This window comes from Uloborus diversus, chromosome 10, assembly GCF_026930045.1.
Source record: "Uloborus diversus isolate 005 chromosome 10, Udiv.v.3.1, whole genome shotgun sequence".
Taxonomy (NCBI): domain Eukaryota; kingdom Metazoa; phylum Arthropoda; class Arachnida; order Araneae; family Uloboridae; genus Uloborus; species Uloborus diversus.
In genome coordinates this window covers 102527118-102550827 of record NC_072740.1, presented here as the reverse complement: position 1 = coordinate 102550827, position 23710 = coordinate 102527118, and the positions used below count along the sequence as shown (strand labels likewise).

General features: G+C 34.1%; 1 protein-coding gene across 2 annotated transcripts in view; it reads left to right on the top strand.

Annotated features, from left to right (window-relative positions):
• Positions 1-23710, top strand: part of LOC129231690 (ketohexokinase-like) — a 62222-nt gene that overhangs the window by 26276 nt on the left and 12236 nt on the right. For both annotated transcript variants that reach the window (XM_054866053.1, XM_054866054.1), the window contains exon 4: positions 10496-10568. In XM_054866053.1, coding sequence (XP_054722028.1) covers positions 10496-10568 — 73 coding nt within the window. The remainder of the gene's footprint in view (positions 1-10495; positions 10569-23710) is intronic.

Below are 23710 nucleotides of genomic sequence, written 5' to 3'. Positions count from 1 at the left end.
TATGTGTGTGTATGTTTTTGTGTCTGTATGTATACGTATGTGTTTGTAGGTGTATGTGTGTGTGTATGTGTGCGTGTGTGTAGGACATGGATACAACCTGGAGACGGCTTTTGCTATAGGAGCAGCATCGTGAGGAGCCAGTCGACAGTGATGGTGCGGAGGGTGGCGGTGGGAAAATAAAATGATAGGATGCCAAAAACAGTCAAATGAAAGCAATAAGCAATCTTGATTGCTCAATAAATGTTAAGCCAAAATATAGAGGTGACTCAAAAACTGGAGAAAAACTATAATGCCTTACTTTTTTGTCATTTTACTAAATATTGCTAAATGAACTTAGATACTGAGAAATTCACCATATATAAGAAATAACCTGATAAATGAGCATCATGATCCAAATAGTAACTTTAGATTTGTTATCTCGGTGCGGCTCTAGTGTTGGACAAAAAAGGACCCCTGTCCGGTGCAGCAAATTTTAGGGGGGGGGGTTTTGATTTGAGTGTCTAAAACACATTTTTCACTAGGGACAAACTTGTACAAAACTATTTTGCAAACATAATTCCTTTTTTGTAGCTTGGGAGTCTGAAAAGTATGAAGGTTGTAGCTCTTGTTGTTCTCCTGTGTTTATTGCACCGTAATTGCTGTCGCCCAACGTCAGACGGTCATGTGTCTAGTTGCAAAGCGTGACAGAATGAGTGGGGTCTGATTACAATCATAATCCTCTGCCTGATCCTGGACGCTAGGCCATGTACTTTACAGCCCTATTGTCCGTGCTCAGGAGCTGGTCCATATGCCGCTTACTTCTTGTTAATTGTTTCAACAAGGGGAGCGGAAAGCTTTTATGAGCAATCTTTTGACACTGACAGGTATACCACACACACGAGAATGGAATTTTCAATCAATTAAGTGATTTTTGGAAGTCCGCTCTATATCTTTGTAGTCAAAGAACTGAATATTATTGGTTACTTACTGCAACTTAGCTCAATACCATTGCCATCAGCGTAATTAAGCAAAGTAAAAAATTAAAGAATATAAACACATAGTATATATTTCGCAGAGAAAGTATCTTTCTGAAGTAAGTTTTATGTTTTTTAGTAATTATTAGTTTCTTCTTTCTTGTGTTGCATTCATTCATGAGGTTGAATAATGTTATAATTTAAAGAAAAAAAAATCTTACTTTCATGTTGAACTTATATTAAACTTGTACTTATGAAACAAAGTAAATGCTAAGATAGTATAGATTTTAAATTTGTTAGTGTTGTTATCTCAGGTATATATTTTTTATTCTCAGATAAAAGTAATTTACAAGTGAAATTCTCAGATTCAAAACACTGATCTTAAAAATGTAGTACTTTCATTTCCAAATAAATAACCCTTGATTATATGCTGGGGCATCCCTATAAGAGCCTCACAGAGGTCAATGTGACCTCCAAAAAAATCCTTATTCAGCAAACTTTGTCTGATGATTTGGCAAATTTGGAAACCGAATTGCAAAAAAAAAAAAAAAAAACTGCATCTCATGTTTCATGAGGTGCAGTTTTGTGTACATACTCGCATTTTCTCATTGGGGGAAAAAAGTTTGGAGTTTCATACAGCATATTGATAATTTTGTCCTCCCAAAAATGTTCATTTGGGCTGCCCTGGATTACAAAATTAGCATGAATGCTAGTATTTATTAGTTCAGTTAACGTTTATTTAAACTGATAATTTTTATATTTTAATATCAACTCAAAAGCCAACAAAGCTTTGTTTAGCTACTTTTTTCTTGGATCTACGAGAAAAGTCAACTACACTGCTTGACAATTTGCTAAAGAACAAGTGATTTATGCAAATTTGTACCTTAACCACCTGGCCAATGGAAATAAATTCAAGTTCAGATAGCGTGGTAGATCAAGACTCGTTACCTGTATAAAAGACAGTGCATACACGCTGTAGATTTGTATGAAAATTCACGCTGTTTGGTATTTAACAAAAAATAGTGCTAGATGTTAAAAAAGGTTTTTCTCTGAAATTCTGTTTGGTTCTTGAAATACTTAAGAGTAAAATGTCAGCAAGACATCTTTTGAGTACTTACGATCGTGGACGAGCGGTTGGACGACTGGAAGCAGGTCAAAGTGTCACCACTGTGGCTGCTGCAATGGGTGAATAAAAAAAGTGCCATCTCCCGATTAAAGAGGGCCACTGAAGGTGGAAATGTTTTGCAAAAGCATGCCGGGGGTTGTGGTAGGAGCACCACACCTTCAGAGGATCGCGATGTAGCCCTCGTGGCAAAAAGGAACAGAAATTTCACTCTTGGACAAATAGCTGCAAATCTAACAACCGCTACTGATACACATGTTTCTGCAAGAACCATCTTACGGCGAGTAAATAATGTCGGTTTGTATGCAAGGAAGCCCGTATGGTGCATCCAAGTTCAACCATGTCATCGTTGAGAGAGATTACGCTGGTGTAAGAAACATGTTGGTGAGATCAGCAAAATTGGTCTAGATTGATGTTCTCTGACGAATCTCGTTTTTGTGCGACAAGTGTTTCTCGTCACCAATTACTGTGGAGAGAGCATGGAACACGTTATGCACAAAAATTTGTTTGTGAACTTGATCGGTATGGCCCAAGCATCATGGTGTGGACAGGCATCATGCACAATGGCAGAACACCGCTTCACATTTTTGAATAAGAAAGTGATACGTCGCAAATGTATTGAGAAGATGTTATGCTGGACCATGTTTGTCTTTTTAGGGGGGCTGTAGGTTCAGACTTTCTCTTTATGGATGACGATACACGACCACACTGGAGCAAGGAAGTGTCAGACACACTGCAAAGTGAAAACATTTTCCATATGCAGTAGCCTGCTTATTTTCCCGACTTAAATCCAATTGAACTTGCCTGGGAGGCTCTTGGCAGATGTACTGCGAGAAGAACTGTCCCTCCTAGAACAGTACAAGAACTCACATCCGCATTGAGAAAGGAATCAGAAAACATCCCCCAAGCACTCCTCAACAATTAGTGGGAAGGGTGGAAAACAGATGTAAATTGTGTATCCTGGTAATCATACAGGGCAATTCCATGGTGTTGGACGTAAAAATGAAGAAAAATTTCTCAGTTTTAATTCTACAGTAGACTCCCGATTATCCGCGGGGCGGATTATCCACGAATCAATCATCAATCACGAACATGTATTTTCGCAGTAAAAAGCAAATACCAGTGGGTGTTTTTTTTTTTTTGAAAAATTGTAAATTTACACTCAGTTGTTTTTGCTTGATTGATTGATCTGATTTAATTTTATTATTATTATTTTTGTGCGTTCTTCATCGTACATACACTTGTTTGTTATTGATGTTAAGTTCGGTTGTGCAAAAATACAGAACATTTGTACTGTACTCTATATATATTTTCACTGTTTGCAGAAAGTGTTATGCATCAATACAGTTAAGAATTTGAGATAGGACAATTTTTACCTGATTTGTCCCCCATTTTAGTCTTTTTGCGGTTATCTGCGATTTTTATTATCCGCGGCACTTGTGCCACCCAATTCCGCAGATAATTGTGAGTTTACTGCATTTAACAAATATAAACTGTTCCAAAATGATCAAATTTATTTACAAGATACTTACTACATCCCACTGAATAAAAAATCATGTTAGTTTTTCAAAATAGATCCCTAAAGTATAAATTAAAAAAATTTAAAGAGTTGGTGTCGGATGTAAACACACAAATTGTAAAATTGATGGTTCACTTAAAAATTATTAAAAGTCTGTGAATTGGCTTACATTTTAATTTTAAAAACAGCATAATTCTAAAGTATACTCATGATTGAAGCATATTTCAGTTTTCAAATAATATTATAAAGAATATAATTATTTAGAAAGAATTTTTAGCTTGGTGTCGGACGTAAATTGTTCATATTGGACGTAAACTATTGCTCTTAAATGTGAATACATAACAATGATTACAGTTATAAATATGTAAATTGTAGGTTACATATACCGAAACAACAATCACCAAGTAAATTCAAAAGTAGGGTTGATTGGGGGAAGTGGGACACTGGGGTAAGTGGGTCGACCCCAAAAACTAAAATATCCATATGGTTTTTACACTTTTTTACATTGATCATGTCATGGTTCATCCCAGTGATTAGTTTTGTATTTATTTGGATTAAGTGGAATTTTTTTCCTAGGTCAGAGAACTTAGTCAAAAAAAAAAAAATCTGAAAAATATTTTTTGGCGATTTTAAGCAGCATTTTTCAAAGAAGTGTTTCCCGGTTAGCATTTATTTTTTATGAACATTAAACATTCATGTAACTTAAAGCGCATACTGCACTCAGAATTTTTGAGTAAAATATTATTAAAAACCTTTAGAGGAGGGGCCCCACTTACCCCGTAAAATTTCGCTATGTCCCCACATTATGGGGTAAGTGGTTCCCCCATAACAGTGAGGATTTGAAAATCAAAAGCAACTCTGATGAAATATTTATATTAGTGAAATACAAGACAACTATGATGACTTAGTAGGAATTGATAGTTCAGCAGCAAAAGCTGGTGATTAGTTATTTGTGAAACTTAGATGAAAGAAAAACCATCAAGATTTATATGGGTTGAATGTTGATAATGGTTCTTCCTTAGCCAACGTAGACGCAGTCATTTAGTGTTTCCAATTTCTTTTTCCACTTATAGTTTTGGCAAATTTGCCAAAATTGATCTTAATCGACTGTATTACGTTCATTCAACACACCTTTTTTCAAAAGGGGTCCTACTTACCCCTATCAACCCTAAATGTATATACAATAAATTCACTAAATTGTCTTTTATGCATGTTTCACTCAGTGGCGTAGCTAGACCCGACTTTCGGGGGGGGGGGGTACTTTTATATATATATATATATATATATATGTATATATGTATAATAGCTTGGAATATTTTCCTTTTCTTTTTTTTTTCTTTCTCTTCTCTCTTCTTTTTCTCTTTTTTTTTGAGACTAACTTTTCGGGGGGGGGGGGGGGGTTGTCCCCCCCCCCCTTAGCTACGCCCCTGGTTTCACTTTAACTTTGAAATTAAAGGCAAAAAAAGGAGAAACACAGTTGAAAACATATGTTGTTTAATGGACTATAACAGTGTCGGACGTAACCTAGATTTTAGTAAAAAATATTTACTTGTTACAAAATGAAGATAGGTTACATCAAAGAGATTGAAATTCCTACTTTGTACCCAAAAATACATGTATGTAGCTCTAAAATAATTGGCTCAGCATAATTAACTGCACGTTTTGGTGTTGGACGTAAAACACTTAATGTACCCCAGAGGAATTCTTTTACAAATCAAAATGAATTATATTTTGACAGTTTTTCAACATCAGCAGCAACACATTGTATCTTTAAATGGTTATTCATCTCAATTCATAATATCAGTATTGTTACAAATTCTATAAATAGTAATCATTGTAGCAACGTAACCTGTAAATAGCTTCTTGTAATGAATATACAACCCCTATACATTCGGCTGAAGTATACGATTCCCCTATTTCTTTTTTTCATTGATAAAATTTGGAAGAAAAATAAAATAACGGTCTACGGTTTTCGAGAAGCATTTCGAATCTCGTGGAATATTTGAGAGCTCTCTTTTCGGTGTGTATATAAGCCGTTACGCTGGATAAAAAGTTGAGTTTCGATTGAGAATTTGTACTGAGAGTGTATTAGCTCTGTTTATTGCGAGGCATTTCGCTTGTTGTTTTCGTATTTGGAAGTAAATACGTGTGTAACCGTTGAGTTTATGGTGTTGGGTGATATTTGCTTAATTGCTGATGATTAGTTTAGCAGTTGTTAATGATCTCTCCTGTACATAGTGTAAATAAAGCTCCTGTGTTTTTATCAAGAACCGTGTCTTCATTTCAAGAAAGTTGGAAGTCGCACCGGAATCCATTACAGTATGTATATTTTGGAAAAAACAGAATTTCTTTGAGAGTCCCCAGATATGGTTTGAAAATACTCAAGATGTTGGCCTTAGTTTAACCTCCTATAACTTATTTATTACTGAAGTGATCAAATTTTAGACAGGCATTTTGAAATATACAACTCTTTACCTTTAAAATGACACCTCATTTGTTTAGAAATTTTAATTTTGAAAATTTGATCTTTTGGTTGACCTTATCATGGAATTTCCCTACATCATATTAAGGTACTCATGTCTCCATCATTCTGACCTAGATCAGTTTTTTGTGGTTGTATGAAAATCATTTAAGTAGGATTATTTTTTTATTTTTAAGTTTTTACTTCAATAATGCAGTAATATCTGTATTATTTTGTACTTATAATAAAGGCACATCCTCCGTACTAACTATATATTTCGTTCTGTTGCTTTAATCATTGTCTTAACTATTCCAAAAAACGTAATTTTTCCTTAGCAATTGTCAAGCAGTGTAGAAAGGAAAATAGCATTCTGATTTTGTACAGCTTGGACATGAGGTCAAGTTTTCTGAACAGGCTGAACATAAGATTCAGATTTTGAAATTTAATCTCTGTCTCCAACTAATTTTGTTAAATATTAAATTAATTTCAAATTGATTTAGTGACGACAGTCAACTTTCCCCAAACTGTGTGCCTCCGCCTCCCCGGATAACCATAATTCATCTACAGGGGCACCGTGGGATATTGTAATTGTATAGCAAGTAATTATTATTTACGACGTTTTAAATAATGATACACTTTTGGTGATCCAGTTTTTAACCTTCTGCATGTCGTCAGAATTGGATCGTGTACAGGCCCCCCCCCCCCCTCCCAGGACTGAGGGGTTTTTTGAAAAATATTCCATATTATTAAAGAGAAGAAACGAATGTTCCTTGGGAAAACGAAGTAATTTTAGCAGGAAAAAATATAGAATATTGTAAAAAAATCTTAATTTCTTTTTAAAAAATCCTTAAAATTAAATTTTTTAATAGTTATAGATTATTGCTCAGTTAATCATGTTCCACACCTCATATTTCTTACATCCCCACCTCTCCTCTTTTTTATTTTTCTTTTACCCCACACAATCCATAAATAAGGAAATCCTTACAACGCTACGCTTTGGAAGCCTCCTTCATCAGCCAAAATCATTGAAAGGCATCTCAAATCTCATTTCCAGGGGTTCAATTTTACAGCATTGCCATGGATAGAACTACCTAACACCTTGCCTCCTAACAACATAAAAAATCGTTATGACCGCTTTTTTGCAGCTGCAATTTTGAAAAGTTGCAGAGCCCCTAACGTTACCAAATATGGTGTACAGTTGCATTTTTAAGACTTCCATTTCTGAAAATTTCCGGACAAAAGCCTCGCTCCTCAAACCCGTCCTTCTGATATCATCTAAATCGTCTGAAAATGGATTTTTCTAAATGAAAATTTGTTCAGGGACTTATTGCGCAGTCCTCTTCAAATACAGTGAGACGAGGCTCCCGTATGAAATCTGAAAATAAAAAAACTAGAATTTCGGAAAAATTAAAATGAGACCTTAAAACCCTCACCCTAGTCCTTGAATATAGCTTACAAACTTTGCTTTTTAGGACTTCTATTTCGAAATGTTTTTTTGGGGGAACCAAAGAGCCCCCTTTCCTGTGAGCATCAAAGTTTGCCGGTAACTGCCCTTTGGAACTTCCATGTCGAAAAATTGTGGTGAGAGGTTTACGATAACTCAAATTTATTTTTAAAAGAAAATAATCGAAGACAGCACGGAAGTCGCATCATACATTTCGCCTATAATCACGTTTTTAAGACATCACTTTCTTAAAACTCCCTCAGAAAGCCCCTGAAACTTTCCACCATCTTAACCGCCAGAGACCGTCTAAAACTGTGTTCTTAGGACTAAATTTCAAAAATTTCTCCAGGGAAGAACCTCCAGATCCCCAAGCAGATACAGGTCACTTTTGGCATGACCTTCCCCCCCCCCCCTTAAAAATGTTTTCTGGTTGTGCCACTTTCGGACAGTGTAGTAAGCCCCCAGACCCCTCTAGCAGATCTGCAAAATTTAAAACATGCCCCCCCAGCACCTATCAATATTTTCTGCTGGCACAGTCCAAGTGCAGGAAGCATTGGAACTTACTTTGGAGCAATGATTTGATGACTATGTAAAGACAAACCGAAACAATTGCTTTGAATCATGACCATTTTAGGGGGGGGGGGGTGAGGGGCAGGCTTTATTTTTGGGAAAATGTTTCATATTAAAAAAAAGGATTTCCAAAAATAAGGGAAATAATCCATGTTTTGTAATGCAAAAATGAAAAATTGTAATGTTAGAACTTTTCTCTTTTTTTGCAAGTTTTTTTTTAGCTTGGGGAGGGGCACACTTTGGAAATTTGTCTAGGGTGGCAGAACTGCTAGAGACAACTCTGGTTGTATTTTACAATTTGCAAGGGTAAAGTTTTGCGTACCTAAAAAAAGTAGAAAACAGATTTAATAACCTTGCCAGCAGATTACAGCACTGGGCGTTCAAGTTTATTTTTTAAACTAGAATACAGCAAACCTTGCTATCACCACATCCAAATTTCATGACACTCTGACTGTCACTTTTCCAAAGTCCCGAATTTATGGCATATAATCTTTATGTAAGTGGTTTTGCATTTCAGGACTGTTTTATTGTACAACTATGGCTACCCTGACACTGTAATGGTTTAGATAGGACAGAATTTGTCTTATAATTGAAATATTTTCAGTAAAATAAAGAAAATATCTGGAAAAGGTTATTTGTTTTAATTTCTGATAAGCAATAAAAGACTTGTTGTATTATAGCCCGTGTATGCCACTTCAAGAGAAAGAAAGTGTAAATTCTGAAAGCAACAAATTTTAGACATGAGGGAGTATAAAAAGGAATGCAAATCTGGTCTAGGGCAAGAGCAAGACAAGAAAAAGACCCTAACCCTTAGCTGTAGTTAGGGACTGCAAGCTTCTCCAGTGAATGAAAGAGCTAACTCTAAGCCCCTTAAAGTACAGAAAAAAAAAATAAGGAAACTTTCTTCCTTGTTCGAAAAGTTCGAAGGGGGGAGGGAAGGGGCACCAGTAACAGACATGTTTAAGACATTGCTCTCAGGTTCACTCAATTTTCTGATCCTTTTAATGTATTTAGACTTTTAAAACTTTCTCTCATGCAACTACATATTAACTAACATTTGGCTGCTTCTGCATCCTCTGAATCAGTTAATTCTATTTTTATGCTCAAATTTTGAAAAAAGGTCCAAGCCCCAGTAAGACACCAACAATCCTGATTATACCCAGTAAGATGAGGAAAGAATGATTAACCCCTTAACGATAAATAATTTTCAAGAAAATGGTCATAAAAGTGTCTATTTTTTTTTATTTAAGAAAATTATATAACAATAAGTGTATAAACAACATGTGCTTTCAATTTTTCATTTTTGAAATTTTTTAGATTGAAATTTTAAAAGTTAAATTTTATGAAAAGTCAACAAGTAAGCCCAAGCAAGCAGCCGAAATTTAAGAAATATGTCTTTTAAACATTAAAAGAGAATTTTATTAATCTTTTGTGTAATATAAGTAAAGATAAGTAAATTTGTCTTGTGCAATAAACTTCAAAGCATGAGATACAGAAGCCAACGTCACAATCAGGACAGTAGTATCAAATTTCTTTGCATCTTTCAATTACTAACTTTCCTTAAAGTGGGAGAAAAAGTGAAAGCATTGATCTCTATGGAAGTGTCCAGTCTTATGCGAAGCTATATGGTCTTTGATAGCATGAGGTGCAACTCTCGGGTAAAAAAGGATGTGCAAGACTGGTCTAGATCAGAGGTTCGGAATAGTAGGAACATCACTACATTAAAAAATGCTTCTTATTACATAGCTTTAAAACTAATATATGCAGAAAAAAATAGCATTATTTTTGAGTAGTGTCAATATGTAATGGTTAATTCAGGAGAGTGACTATGGGGCTGCATTCCCTAGAAAAGATCCCCCTCAACGCTTTTAAAGAACGCATCTAAAATTTTGGTTTATAAACTAAAATTTCTACAAATTGTGCCTCTTCTGAACGTTATCTAAATTTCATTCTTTCTGTTTCAATTTTGAATAATTCTTGGATAAAGTGTACTCCAACCCTTATTCTAACATCATCAAAGGTGGCCTTCATCTGGATTTTTGGGTCTTACTTTAAAAATATGCCAGGTAAGAGTCCCAATTCACACTACACCCCCTAATAACCCAAACCCCCTGTGTAGAACAAAATAGAATTCAATCTTTTAATGATAATTTATATCAAAACCATGTAGTATTAAATTCAAATTTTGTACGGTGTAATAATGAATCTGTGTTATAATGGTCGTGAATTTTGCACCGTTTAATGTCAAAACTGTGTTGTAGAAGTATTATACAAGGGACACCTGTACACTGACTCATCGTTTAAGCAGATGCTTTTACACACATATCTAATGATTGTTTCATAATTTTTTTGATGTGTAATAGCAGAATATTTTGTTATTTATTGTAGTTAAAGGTATTTTAAATTTTAAGCATTTTTATTTCAGATATCTGCCTGAAGTTACATACGAAGACTTTTGGATGGTAGATTTAAAGGAGTACACTTGGATACATTATGAAGTAAGTGCTAATGCAGTAAAATACTTTTCAAAAAGTTGAAATTAAGTATCAATAATACATTTAGAAATGCAGTTATAAAGTGATTTTTGTTATTACTTCTTACTCTTTCAGGATTGAACTTTCAAATTCTAAGTTTTTCATATTTACTGACTTGTGTTAGTTTATGATTTTTAAAATTGATTGTTCAGCTTTTTCTATATTGTTCATCATGAAATACATAATTCTCCCTGAAATGTATAGTACTCTCATAAAAGATGAGACAATTTTACTTTAAGTTAAATGAATAATAGTCTTAGGTCATTAAATTGTCTTTGTAATGAAAATGTTGAAATAACCTTTAATCTTCAAAACTATTATCATGTGTGCAATAGTCTCTACTTCTGCTAATTTGTAGACAGAAATCCAATTCCTAGCATTACACTACAAAGTAATCTGGTATTGCTCATTATCATGAACAAACTTAAAACAAAAATTACTGGTGCTAAAACTCATGATAAAGTTTGTGACTTATCAATTTGTATTGAGCAATGTACAATTTGTTACATTTGCATACCAGTGGATGTTTATGATAAAAAATCTCTTTGTCAGTAAAAAAAAGGCATTTTTGCTGCTTATATTAAACTTATTGTAATGTTTTATAAAAAAAAATAACATAAGTCTCTCACTGAAAGTTTCTCATTTCCATCCGCAGCAATGTTTGACATACTTTATCAATATTATGAAAGTAAAAATACGTGAGTCTGGTGCATTGGGGAAAAGTTCGAGGAAAAGGACTGAAATTAAAATTTTCAAATGTGATTTTTGATGCAAATTTTTGCTGATTTGATTATTTTTGATATTTAAAGTCACCTAACACAAGGGACTAGTATTAAATGACACTCGTCATTAATCTAACTACTATGGCACTCTTGATACCAACATGATCACCTGATCATGCTGCAACATTTTTACTGTGGCATGCTTTGTCATATCAAATTGCAAACTTAGTAACTAATTTTTTTATCAACACAAACAGTTTACTTAGTTACCAATATATTCTTATCTTAACAAAAGTATTGTAGTAACCTTTCATTTTTGTTGTTGAAAATCACATCTTAATACATTTAACACTTAAAGCAGTGTATTAGAAGTGCGACATCGATGGCAAAACATTGATGTTAGAAATTAAAGCATCGATGGTATTGATACACCAAATTACAGTCCCTAGAAAGAGTAGTGTGCGGACCGGCACTTTTTTCCCTGCGATTCTTCTAGACGAATTGTATGAAAACCGCTACATGGCAGTGCAGTCGAGGTGCACGTTCAATTTCACAGTGTTTACATTGTTAGACGCGGGATTTTGTTACATTTTAGTTCCGCGTTTCTCTTTTTTACCTTTATTTCGTGAATATTTCATGAAACAGCGTTTAAGGCTTTTAATGGAGGCATCAAAGTTGAACATTGGAAGAAATAAAGCTTCATCTTGTTTCGTACCAGGATGCAAAAGTGGGTACAAAACATGCAAGGAAAAAGTTATGCTTTTTAAAGCTCCAGCAGATGAAGAAAAACTAAAGTGGAACTTGTTAATTCCCAGGTTGGATAAAGTTTTTGATAAATATTGCTCAATTTGTGCTCTGCATTTCGAAAAGCATTTTATTGAAACGCATTTTAAGCATATTATAAATGGTGAGGAAGTTTTGATTCCTCGGGGGAAAAACTTTTTTGAAAGATGAGGCAATTCCGACAATTTTCCCAAATCTGCCATATACTTTACTAAAAAATTACCACAGAAATGGTCCATCAGGAATCATGCAGTTAAGAAAAATGTTCCCTGTTTGAAAAAAATAAAACTTAATCTTTCCGCACATGAAACTAAAATAACCACGTATAAATCTATTATAAATGAAAGTGTTCATATTAATTTGCCTAACGAATATTGGGTTTGTATGAAATTAAAAAAAATCTCCAAATATTGTAGTTTTTGTATATAATGAAAATTATGTGAAAAATAATATTGACGATAAAAAGATCATTATTGAAGTAGACACAAATACAAGGATGTTTTCAAAACAAAATTTTACACAATTGACTGAAAATTTGATACTTATATTTTAAGGCAAATGTATTATCAGTCGAGATGGCTAAGGGTGCAGTTTGTTGTTGTTTTTAATGCCACTTGGGAGACTCAAGCCCCATTCATGTAGCCAGCATCAGCTTAAAACAGAAAGGAGTGACTCCTGAGTCAATGAGGCTCCTAAATGAGAAAGAGCTCGACTTGGGCACGGAATATGGTTACACCACCCCTACAGTTAATAGGTCTGGAGAATAGGTTGGAAATCTCCAGCAACGCTACGCCTGATAACTGTTAGCGACCGACCATATGACTTTCACTTTTGGACAAACGGAATCAACAAGCACGTAAGATATTTAAAAAAAAATTTTTTTTTTGAATTTCAGCCTTTTAAAATCCTGTACGAAATTGATAATTATTATTGTTTTCATCCCTCGTTATTGAGATAAAAGGTATTTAAGTCTCCCGAAATTTTAAGAAAAGTGGAAAATTTAAACACTTGGCGAGGGATTGAAGATACCAATTTCTCACAGACGATTTCCTCGTCTGCATGTGGCAGGACATCCATATCTACAGAGCGTGAAAGATGTTTGTCCCCATCGAAACTCGCTAAATTTCAAACGACGAGACTCGCTTTTCTTAAAATTCCCATAGGCTTTAAAATCTCATATATCAACAGTGGGAAAATATTTTTTGCGTCCAAAAACATGTATCATAATGTTCTTTTGATTGCTACTTATTTAGATTTTTTAATTGTAACACTGTCTTATTGTTTCCTAATTAAGGGTAGGGAGATTCAGATGCTGCGCTTCCTTTTAAAAGAACATTTTAAAGCTATCATAAGCAATGTTAGACAAAGGAGAGGGACGAGGAGGTTCCCCATTTGTTTTTAGTTTTTAAGGAAACATTTCTTTCGATATATTACATATGATATAAAAGATAAAAATACATAAATAGTTTTTTTGACAATGATAATGTCAGATTCAAAAACCCTTCTATTTCGATAATTATTGACAACAAAACCGTTTGCTGACAGGTTCTAAAGAATATTATAAAAATAAGCAAACTAGCAGTTTGACGTTGATAAGTATTACCAAAAATTCAACAAATAATCAAGCCAGCTGTTTACCAATTGCAGTTATTTGAAAATTAGTATGTAGTTATATATGTGATCGGAGCAAGTGGCCCTATTTTTTTTTTAATGTAAGGAAAGTCCTTGAAATTAAAAAAAAAAAAACAGGTCGGAGTCGGTAGGTTTTTCAAGCGACTCCGACGCTTCGACTCAGACTGAGAAGCCCTGATAATTTTAATTAGCTTAAGAATTTAGAAGCAGTTTAATTTTGAAACTAGTGGTACCTGCAGGACTTTGCCTGGAGGAGAAAATTAAAAGGTCATTTGATTAGCTTGTATATTTACAAATAATTTATGATGAATTTCTCGCCAATTGGCTATGTTCATTCGCTCTTCCCATGTTACGGATCCATGTCATGATAATTTCGTATTAACTTGTCCATCTTATGATAACTTTGCTCCGGAAACTGTTTTTAAAATTGAAATTAAAAAAAAAAAAATCGAATTTTTTAAGAATCGCTTTGAGGTGCACACCCCCATGCTACAAACTGTTGGATGGGAAGGTATGATTGGAACTAACTCTTGCCCAAACAACGTAGTACATTTAGCAGAGTGAAATTGGAGTTCGTGAATCAGTATAATTGAAGACGAATAGCTCATTAAACATCAATTAATTTATTAAAAGATAAAAAACAAAGTATATGGCTTTGACAAAAAGTAAATAAAGATAAGTATATCATTATTGCAAATACCCCGTTGACCTAGACTAATAAGTATTATCAATTGACTCGACTATCGTTCATGAGGAACGAAGTCTTCAATGGACAAACGTCATACTACTTCAATTAAACAAAAAAAAGGCTGACAGCCTAAGCTTGCTGAACAGACAGCAAGTTGGCTTGCCTGACATGAGCCAACGCGTCTAGGCTGTGCAAGAAGTGAGAGAGAGATCAACTGATAACAGCTTTTCTTATATTCAGAATCTCATTAGCATATCTTCACTTCAATGCTACCTGATCGTGATCTTCAGTGGCCAAGCCCGAAGCATGTGCACGTGACGTCACATGTTCTAGAAGAATCGACGTTAAAGTAGTCACGTCATGGGCAACGTCCACTACACATACCGTTCTCTATTCCAAGACTAGTTACGTCACGGATTCTAGCGTTCGTTAAGGAACAATGATATGAAAACTGCAAATATGTAAAATGTTATCTAACATACAAAATGATAATAAACCTTCACTTAGATTGACATACTATGTCTATCAAGGCCTCCCCATTATCATTTTGATAATCTAAAAAACTTTTGAAAACCAGTATAATATTAAACAATCTTTAAAAATTTAGCCATATCCTTTTACAAAACACAATAACAATGTTAATAGAACAACAATTATTAGAACACTTAATTCAACATTGATAACAAAAGGAATTAGGGAGATCCGTAACATCCAAGAAACACAACATCAGAAAACAGTTCATGTTCGAGGGAAGTTCATCTTGTTAAATCAATTTAAATTTCTTCTCGATTGAAAGTTCCTTGTACACATTTGCCTGAAAAACATGAAAAAAAATACACAAGTAACTGTTCAAATTAGCATACGTAATACGTTGTAAAAAAAAAAACTCTAGGATTTCTAATATTGATCAATGATAAAATTCACTTTTTGAAAAAAAAAAATTGATGTACTATGTTTGAGTTCTATTTTAAACTTCTCATAAAGCATTCTGCATCGCTAAGAGAAACTCAAACAATTTTTTTTTTTTTTCAATTTATCATAAACTTTTGGTCCTTTAAAAATTTGACCCTTAAAGTTGTGACCATTTAAAATTCCAGTTTTAATGTTTTTATACTTCTTGTTAGGCAAAAAAAGAATTTAAAATATTTCGAAAAAGTAATTTTAACAATTTTACCATTTTTCCGTTCAAAAATTAACTAACCCTAATCACTTCATCAACTACCCCACTAGAAAACGATCTAGTGGCTTTTACTTGACTTTTAACGAAGATAACAATCAATCAAATTGTTCACCTTGTAAGAGATTTAACATGAAAAATATATGATGTAAGTGCAAATACGAATACTCAAAAGAGTTACAGAAAACATTTTCAAAATTTGCGAAAAAAATTCTTAAAAACAATGTTATTTTTGTTCACAATAAATATTTTCAATAAATGTTTGCAATTCAAAACGGGTTTGAGATTTCGTGAAAATATCTACCAAATTTTTCTTACTTCGAATATATTTAATGTCAAAAACATTTTTACAAACTAGATCTCTAATAAAAAAATAGTTTCACATCTATGTGTTTGCTTCTATGGTTTTCAATAGGTGAATTTACAAAATCAATTGATGCTTGATTGTCAACAAAAAGAATAGATTTAAATTTAGATCTTTTGATTACTTTATTTTCGATGCATTCATCTAATACCCTATCAAACCACATCAATTCCTTAGCGGATTCTGTCATTGCAACAAATTCAGCCTCCATAGTGGATAAGCTTACACTTTTCTGTTTAAATGTACGCCATTCAATCGGCGATTTGTCTAGAAAAACAATTTGTCCGCCTAAGGATGTGCGATCGTCTCGATTTTACGCGAAGTCATAATCCGAGAAAGTAATCAATTGAATTTTCCTACATTGTAACTTTAGTTTTAAATCTCTCGTTTTCCAAACATATCCGAGTAATTTGACAAGGCCATTCCAATGAATTATACCAGGATTTGATTGGAACTGACTAAAAATATTTACTGCATACGCGATGTCTGGACGAGTTCTATTTGCTACAAATGCTAAGCAACCTACTAAATTTCTATACGAATATTTTGTCATTTCTTTTACTTCATCATCAGTTTTAGGACAATCAACATTTGAATAAATGATTCCTTTGCTAATGGGTAAAGATGCTACAGGAATGTTAAAATTTTCGAAACGTTCATAAATTTCCTGAATATATTCCGATTGACTTAAACACAAATCATTTTCTTCGTTTAAGAAATCTGCCCCTAGCAATTTGGGTGTTTTTCCTAATACTTTTAGATCGTAGTATTCATTCAACATGTTGATTGCGCTATTTATATAACATTCATTTTTACCAAATAAAACAATGTTGTCGACATAAAGAAGTAAAATTACATATTCATTGAAATAAACACAATTACAACTTGAAAATTTTGAAAAACCAATTTTATACAAAACTTTTTCCATTTCATAATACCATAAACGGCCACTTTGATGTAAGCCGTATATAGCCCTTTTGAGTTTACAGTATAAATGTTCTTTACCTTTAATTTCAAAACCTGGGGGTTGTGTCATAAATATGGTGCATACAAATACGCGCATTTAATATCACATTGAACATGCATCCATTTTTCACATACTACTAATAGTGCGAAAAAAAATCTAATTATGCCGAATTGGACCACCGGAGAGTAGGTCTCCCAAAAAGTTAGGCCCCTGATCTGTGTATGACCTTGAGCACATAATCTACTTTTGAAACGTACTACCTGGCCTTCCTCATTTTTCTTTACCGAATAAACCCATCTCGATCCTATTGGTACAGTATTTTCAGGCAATTCAGATAATTTCCACACCTCGCGATTTAACATCACGTCATATTCCTCTTTCATTGATGCATTCCATTGATCCCATTCTTTTGATTTTAAAGCCTGTTTGTAAGTACTCGGAACTTTAATATAGCTTTATTTCCAACTCGCTGCATTGCAGACCGAGGAGTTGCTCGCTATTCTCCCTAATTTTTCGAAGCAATCGGCTCTAATTGAAAATTTAGCCTTTTCTCATGCTATTTTCGATCATCCTTTCGTTTTTTTCATTTGTGGTTTTTTTTTTTTTTTTTTTGGAAACTTGACACGCATAAATGAAAATTATGTACGCTCTTAAAATGTCTTAAAAGTTGAATCTGCATCACCGATTGAAAGTGATTGCTGACAAGATGAAATATTTTCGCCACAGCAAAGGGCGTCACATACCAGGTAAAACAGAAAACTATCAAGGATTTTGAAGATTTTAATGAAAATGGGAATTTTGGAAATAATTGGGGGGGGGGGGATTTCAAGCTGATTGGAAACACCGATGGGCAAACCGTTCCTGCATTGTTGACAATGACTTGAGGAATCATTAAATTCTAATGTCATCGATTCGAACACTCGCTAAAATGGAAATATGGGTGGGGGGAGGGAGAGAAAAGAAAGGAGAAAAATAACGGCAGCACGAGTTTGCTAAAAATTGCTGCTTTTGCAAAGAGGGTAATCTGTCCGCAAATTAACCCACGATACTAAGGTCTTAAAACGTTGATATCTTGGACAATATAGGGGGTGTGGGGTTACTCACGGGTTACAGTAAAAAATATCGAAAAACTGAATTGAAAATATTTTTGAAGCTAGGAGTGGTTCGATATTTCTCCAGTGCAAACTCTTAAAAATATAAAAGTCAAGAAGTTTTAGGCTGTCTCTAATGATATAAAATAGGGTTTTAAAAAAGAATCGAAGACTGGAGTCTTAAAAACACTAATTTAGGCAATCTTTGGTGAATTTATGAGAGATGGTTTTGGTGTTCTAACATGAAAATGTTTTGTAGCTGATGTATTAAACTATTTGAGGCTATACTTAAATGACTTAAGTTAAAGGGCATTTGTGACCCTCTCCCGAAAACTGTTTGTAATTGAAGTCTTAAATCTTTTAGGCTGTCTTTGGCATTGTCAAGAGGGAGGGAGGGGGCTCTCTTTAGGCGAAATTCCGAAACTGGAGTCTTAAAAGCGCAACTTTGAACCGTCTTGGGGTCCTCCTTTCCCAAAAAATATTCAAAGCTGAAGTATTCAGAACTCAGCTTTAGGTAATCTTTGGAAGACTTAAGAAGAGGGAATTCGAAGGCTTTCTCTCAATACGTTTCAGAATTTAAATTCTTAAATCTTCGGTGATGAAAAGGGGAAACCGCAAATTTTAGTAAAATTTAATGAACTTAGAGGAAAGAGTTCGGGGGGGGGGGTCTCTCTCCCTGAAGTATTGAAATGCTATTTTGGCTATTTTTGAGTGAGTTAAGAGTTAGGGAATTCAGAGGTCTTTCTCGAAACATTTTCGAAATTGAAGTCTTAAAACTTTGGGTTGTCTTTGGCGATGTTTGGAAGGGAGTTGCTCTCTCAATAGAAAAATAAATCTTAAACAAAAACTTACACTGCGTTTAGTAAACACAGTGAGAGGGGGGTGGGTATTCCGCACCCCCAGCCCGAAACATTTTAGTTTCTGAAATTTTAAGAGCTTTGTTTTGGGCTATCTTTGGGTGACTTAAGGGGGAAGGGTGTAGGAAGATTTTTTCAAAAAGTTTCCAAAATTAAAATATTAAAATTTTTAGGCGGTCATAAGTCATGTTTATAGGTAAGAGGGGTGCTATTCCTACAAAACAATTTAGAAAGTGAAGCCTTAAAAATTGAAATTTAGGACATTTGTGATGAACTCATAGGAAGGGGTTCGGTAGTTCTCTTCCGAAAATTCTTAGATGCTGAAATATTTAAAGCGCCACTTTAGGCTATATTTGAGTGCCTTAAGAGGGATGCGATTCGGGAACCCTGCCTGGAGTTAGGATTCAGTTCCCCTATTTCTTTTTTTAATTAATGAATGTTGGAAAGGGTACCTTATTTAAAAAATATATCTACTTCACTGAAGCGATTTTTTATTACTAATTTCACCACCTGCTATCTTATAAAAGAATTCTTTTTCAAATGAAGACTGTGGGGGGAATGGTGACAGTTCATTATCATTAGTCGGCCTTACCCTTCCCCCACCTTTCCTTCTTTTCTAGTTTGTTGGCGCTACCTTGGGTAGACTTTCAAATCAGAACTGATTTATGTTGCAAAAGTGAAAATCTTATGTCCTAAGCGATTTTATTGCTACAACAAAAATGTTTAGGATCAGTAAAAAACTAATGGTGGGGTGCTGCAAACGCTTTTACCCCTTACATTATCCAACATCGTCTAAAATTGCGTTTTTGAAACTTCAATTTCGAAATATTGCCGAAGAAGGGTTCCTGAAATCCATCCCTTCAATAGTGCATTCAAAAAGCGTATAAACGTTATGAAATTTAAATTACAATTTCGTTTTTAAATCTTCGACTTCGGAAAAGCCCATAGCGTCTCCTCCCCCCCCCCTCTTTCTTTAATATTTTTTGAAGGTTGCCCAATAGTGTGATTTTGGGACTATCAGTTTGAAATAATTGATGTAAGAGTCCCTGAACCCCTCCTTTCCCTGAACTTTACCAAAATGGCCTACCACAGCGTTTTTTGGACTTCAATTTGAAAAAATTTCTGGGGAAGAGCCCTCAGACCCCCCCCCCCCTTATTGCCGGAATTTAGATTTTTTGGAATTATGATGTCAAAACACTTAAATATTACAATTTTAAGGCTTAAAATTTAAATCAAACAGATTCCAAAACTGGCATTGTTAAAATCTGCAACATTTATATATACAAAATTTTCCTTAAGCCCGCATGCGGGCGGGCGGGGGGGGGGGGGGGGGAGCTGAAAATATTTTCCGTCTTGAACACATCACCAAACTTGCACCCATGGCGCAAGTGTGTATACTATCTTGTAATAATTTTTACAGTCTAAATAAATAACATAAATTTTAATTTAAAACGAATTAGAAGTAAAGATATTATCTTTACTTCTTATTTGTTTCAAATTGATCTAATCTCTATCTTGTATTTAAAAACTTACAGGATTATCAGACAACATGCAACTCCGCGGCGAATGTATCCGCACGTCGGCCAATATATCCGCACGTCAGCGGATGTATCCGCGCACGGCGTGCGCGCGTGCGTGTACATTATCTAGCTCTGCGGTCTAGGTGCTGTCCGTGTCACAGAGATCCAGACAGAAATCCGAACAGAAATCCAGACAGAGAGACTTTCACCTTTATTATTAGTAGAGAAATAAGAGACGCGCAGTTATTGAATACTTAGGGGCCATTTATTAATTATTTTAGGATGATTTCGGCAATTTTTGATCCCCCTCCCCCCATGTATGGGTACGTAAGATTTTTAAACCCCCCCTCTATTCTTACGTAAGATTCCATTTCGTTTTTCAAAATGATAAAATAACAAATCTTGGAGTCGTTACATTACTGTAATCGTTATTAAATTCACATTATTAAATAAACCTTTTGCGTAAAAAAAATAGTTACTGAAAAGTTAGAATCTAAACTAAATGTTTTTTCGGCAATTTTTTGTTTTATATTTTGATGTAATATTAATTAAAAATAAAACATGCCATACACAATGCGCCTCTTTTATTATATTTTACACTTTTCATTCTTTGTAAAAAAAATAAAAAACATCTTATCCTAACACGTTTCTTACCTTCCAGACGCAAATGGAACATAATCTCTGCCAAATTACTTGTTGACCGCGCAATTTCTAATGTGAAATACCAACTTGGAAAATATTACGTAAGAATGAGTTTGACCCCCCTCCCCCCAAGGTACGTAAAGGCTTTTCCAATCCCCCTCCCCCTCGGGACCCTTACGTATTTAATGAATGGCCCCTTATATTCTACTATTTTCATTGAAGATAAATTAGCATAAGGTAATTTTATATTCTTCAAAAAATAAATGAACACCCATGTAACAAATAGCACTTATTACAGAATTTGTCTTTTTGCGCAGAAATAAGTTCAATCCGAAAAACGGGGCTTTTAAACTGCAAAATCAGCATGCAATCGCTGATTTAAAACGAGTCTGATTGAGGACCATAACGTACTCCTCAACCGCAGCGCCATCTGGATTTTCCTCAGATCCGACCTCACTTTTTCCCCGTCGAGTGGCACACTACTCTTTCTAGGCACTATAACCAAACCAAAACACATCCATGTTTCCAAACATTGATGTTTTAAAACATTGTTCTTTTTATCAATGTATAACATACATTTTTGAATATACTACCAGACATGCCAATTGCTACGGATTATCTGTAGTTACTACGTAAAAAATTTTAAAAAGTAAGTTAACTACGAATTATGGAAAAGGCCCTTTTTTCTACGGAAAATTTTTGTGACATCAACAAACACTAAATGCAATGAAAAAAAAATTTGGCGATTGCCAAAGCGAACGAGTACTGACGATTATGGAAGTCTGCAGCCGCAGACAATGGGAGATGGAGAAATAGCAACGGGAGAAAGCAAAAGAATCCGGTTTTCACCGGAAATTCTCCCCACCACGTTGGGTGATATTTGCAGCAACCATGCTTTATGAGAGAAGGAGAGATAAGAATTTCTGCAGGCATTGCATTTTTTGTTCGCTTGCTCCTTGCTTTGCACGTGTTTGTTGTGTCTTTAGTCTTTGGTGTTTCTTTTTTCTTGGTGTTTGTTTACTTTCTTTAATGGATGGAAACAAATGATCTACTTCCCCTCTTCCGCAGAGTCGGGCTAAAAAAAAAAAGTTGTCAGAAATTCCCCTGCAACAAAATATGTAGGGCCCCTCCCTAGTGGCCAGCAGTGCCTATTTGTAAAGTGAATAAGTCTTAGTGCTAGTTTTTTTTTCTATTTTTTTTTTCAATTTCTAGGGCTGTTAGCCCCTTTAAGGATGCGTGCCCCTCGCTCTGCGGTACGCAGATGTATGCCTGCTAATAAGTAAAGTTACATATAACTGGTGCAAGGGATTAAGAGATAGGATATTTTAATTTTGCTTTTATGTACTATGAGAGTCGCGCTTATTGCTCTTTGTGCTATAAGTTGTACAAAAAAGACTTGAAAAAGAAAGTTGTTGAACTTGAGATTAATAAAAAGTATGAAATATTATATTAAAATTAATTGAAAATGGAGAAAGCCAGAGAAAATTAGCCGGCACATATGGAGTTTCTAAAACTACAGTGTCTAATATAGTTAAAAAAAGAAAAAAAAAAACAAAATTATTTGAATAGTATTTTTAATTATTGTTTCACTTTCAATAATGTTAAACAATGAAAGTGAGTTAAACAGAAAAAAGAAGGGAGAACTACTCAAAAAATGAATACATGGTGCTAGAAATGACAAAAATAAAAAAAAATCATTACCGCCCTTTATAAGTTGACCACCTGTCTAAGTTGACCACCAAAGTACTGCACCGCAAGTAGTCAACTTACACAGGTTTCACTGTACTGCCAAATAAATATAATGCTTGTTTGTTTCTTGGAAAGAAATTAACAGATGAAAATAAGTTGGGTTTTAAAAAATTTTGTTTGTTTTATCACAGCTAATTAGCAGTGGTGGTGTTGTAATCTTTTCTGAAAAGGCGTTGGTAAGCACTTTTCTCCCCCACTGATGATTTAATAAACAACAATAATATATATCAGCGAAATGAACTTAGAACTGCAAAGGGGTAGTAAGGGTGCGGGGAAAATATGATCGCTTCAGATAGGGTTACCAACTTCAAAATTATCGCCATTTAGCATCTGGCGTTAAACCTTTATAATGACTTGATTAGAAAATATTCTCATCATTTTACCAGCTTGTCGATATTTACGTTTTTATGGTGCGGTGCAATGTTTAACTGTTATTTTGGAAGAAATTCTATGGGTTTAATTTTTTGATGCTAACAAGGATGATTAACTTTAAATTTACTGTTTTACTTGCCTTTTTTCTTTTCTTTAGATGTCTACATTTTGAAAAATACAATCTTTTAACATCCGATATAAGAATCATATTTTATTCTTTTTTCAAACTAACTTCGCTTTATTAAGATGCAAATAAATGAAAAGTCTATTTTTGTTAGAACACGCACTTTAAATTTTTAAAGCAAAATTCCATTTTCTTTTATGAGTCAAAAATTAAAATGCTCAACTTGCGGTAGTTGTTTCGTAAATAACTTATCTAAAAACCGTAAAAGAGTATTTTTGTAAAAATCTTAATTTCAAATTAATAAATGTAGTTACGACAAATTTTCTTTTCAAAACCTTTTCATATACTAAGCTATTTTCACCGTAACTGACAATTACTAGGCATTTTTAGGGGTATCTGCACAGATACGACAAAAGTA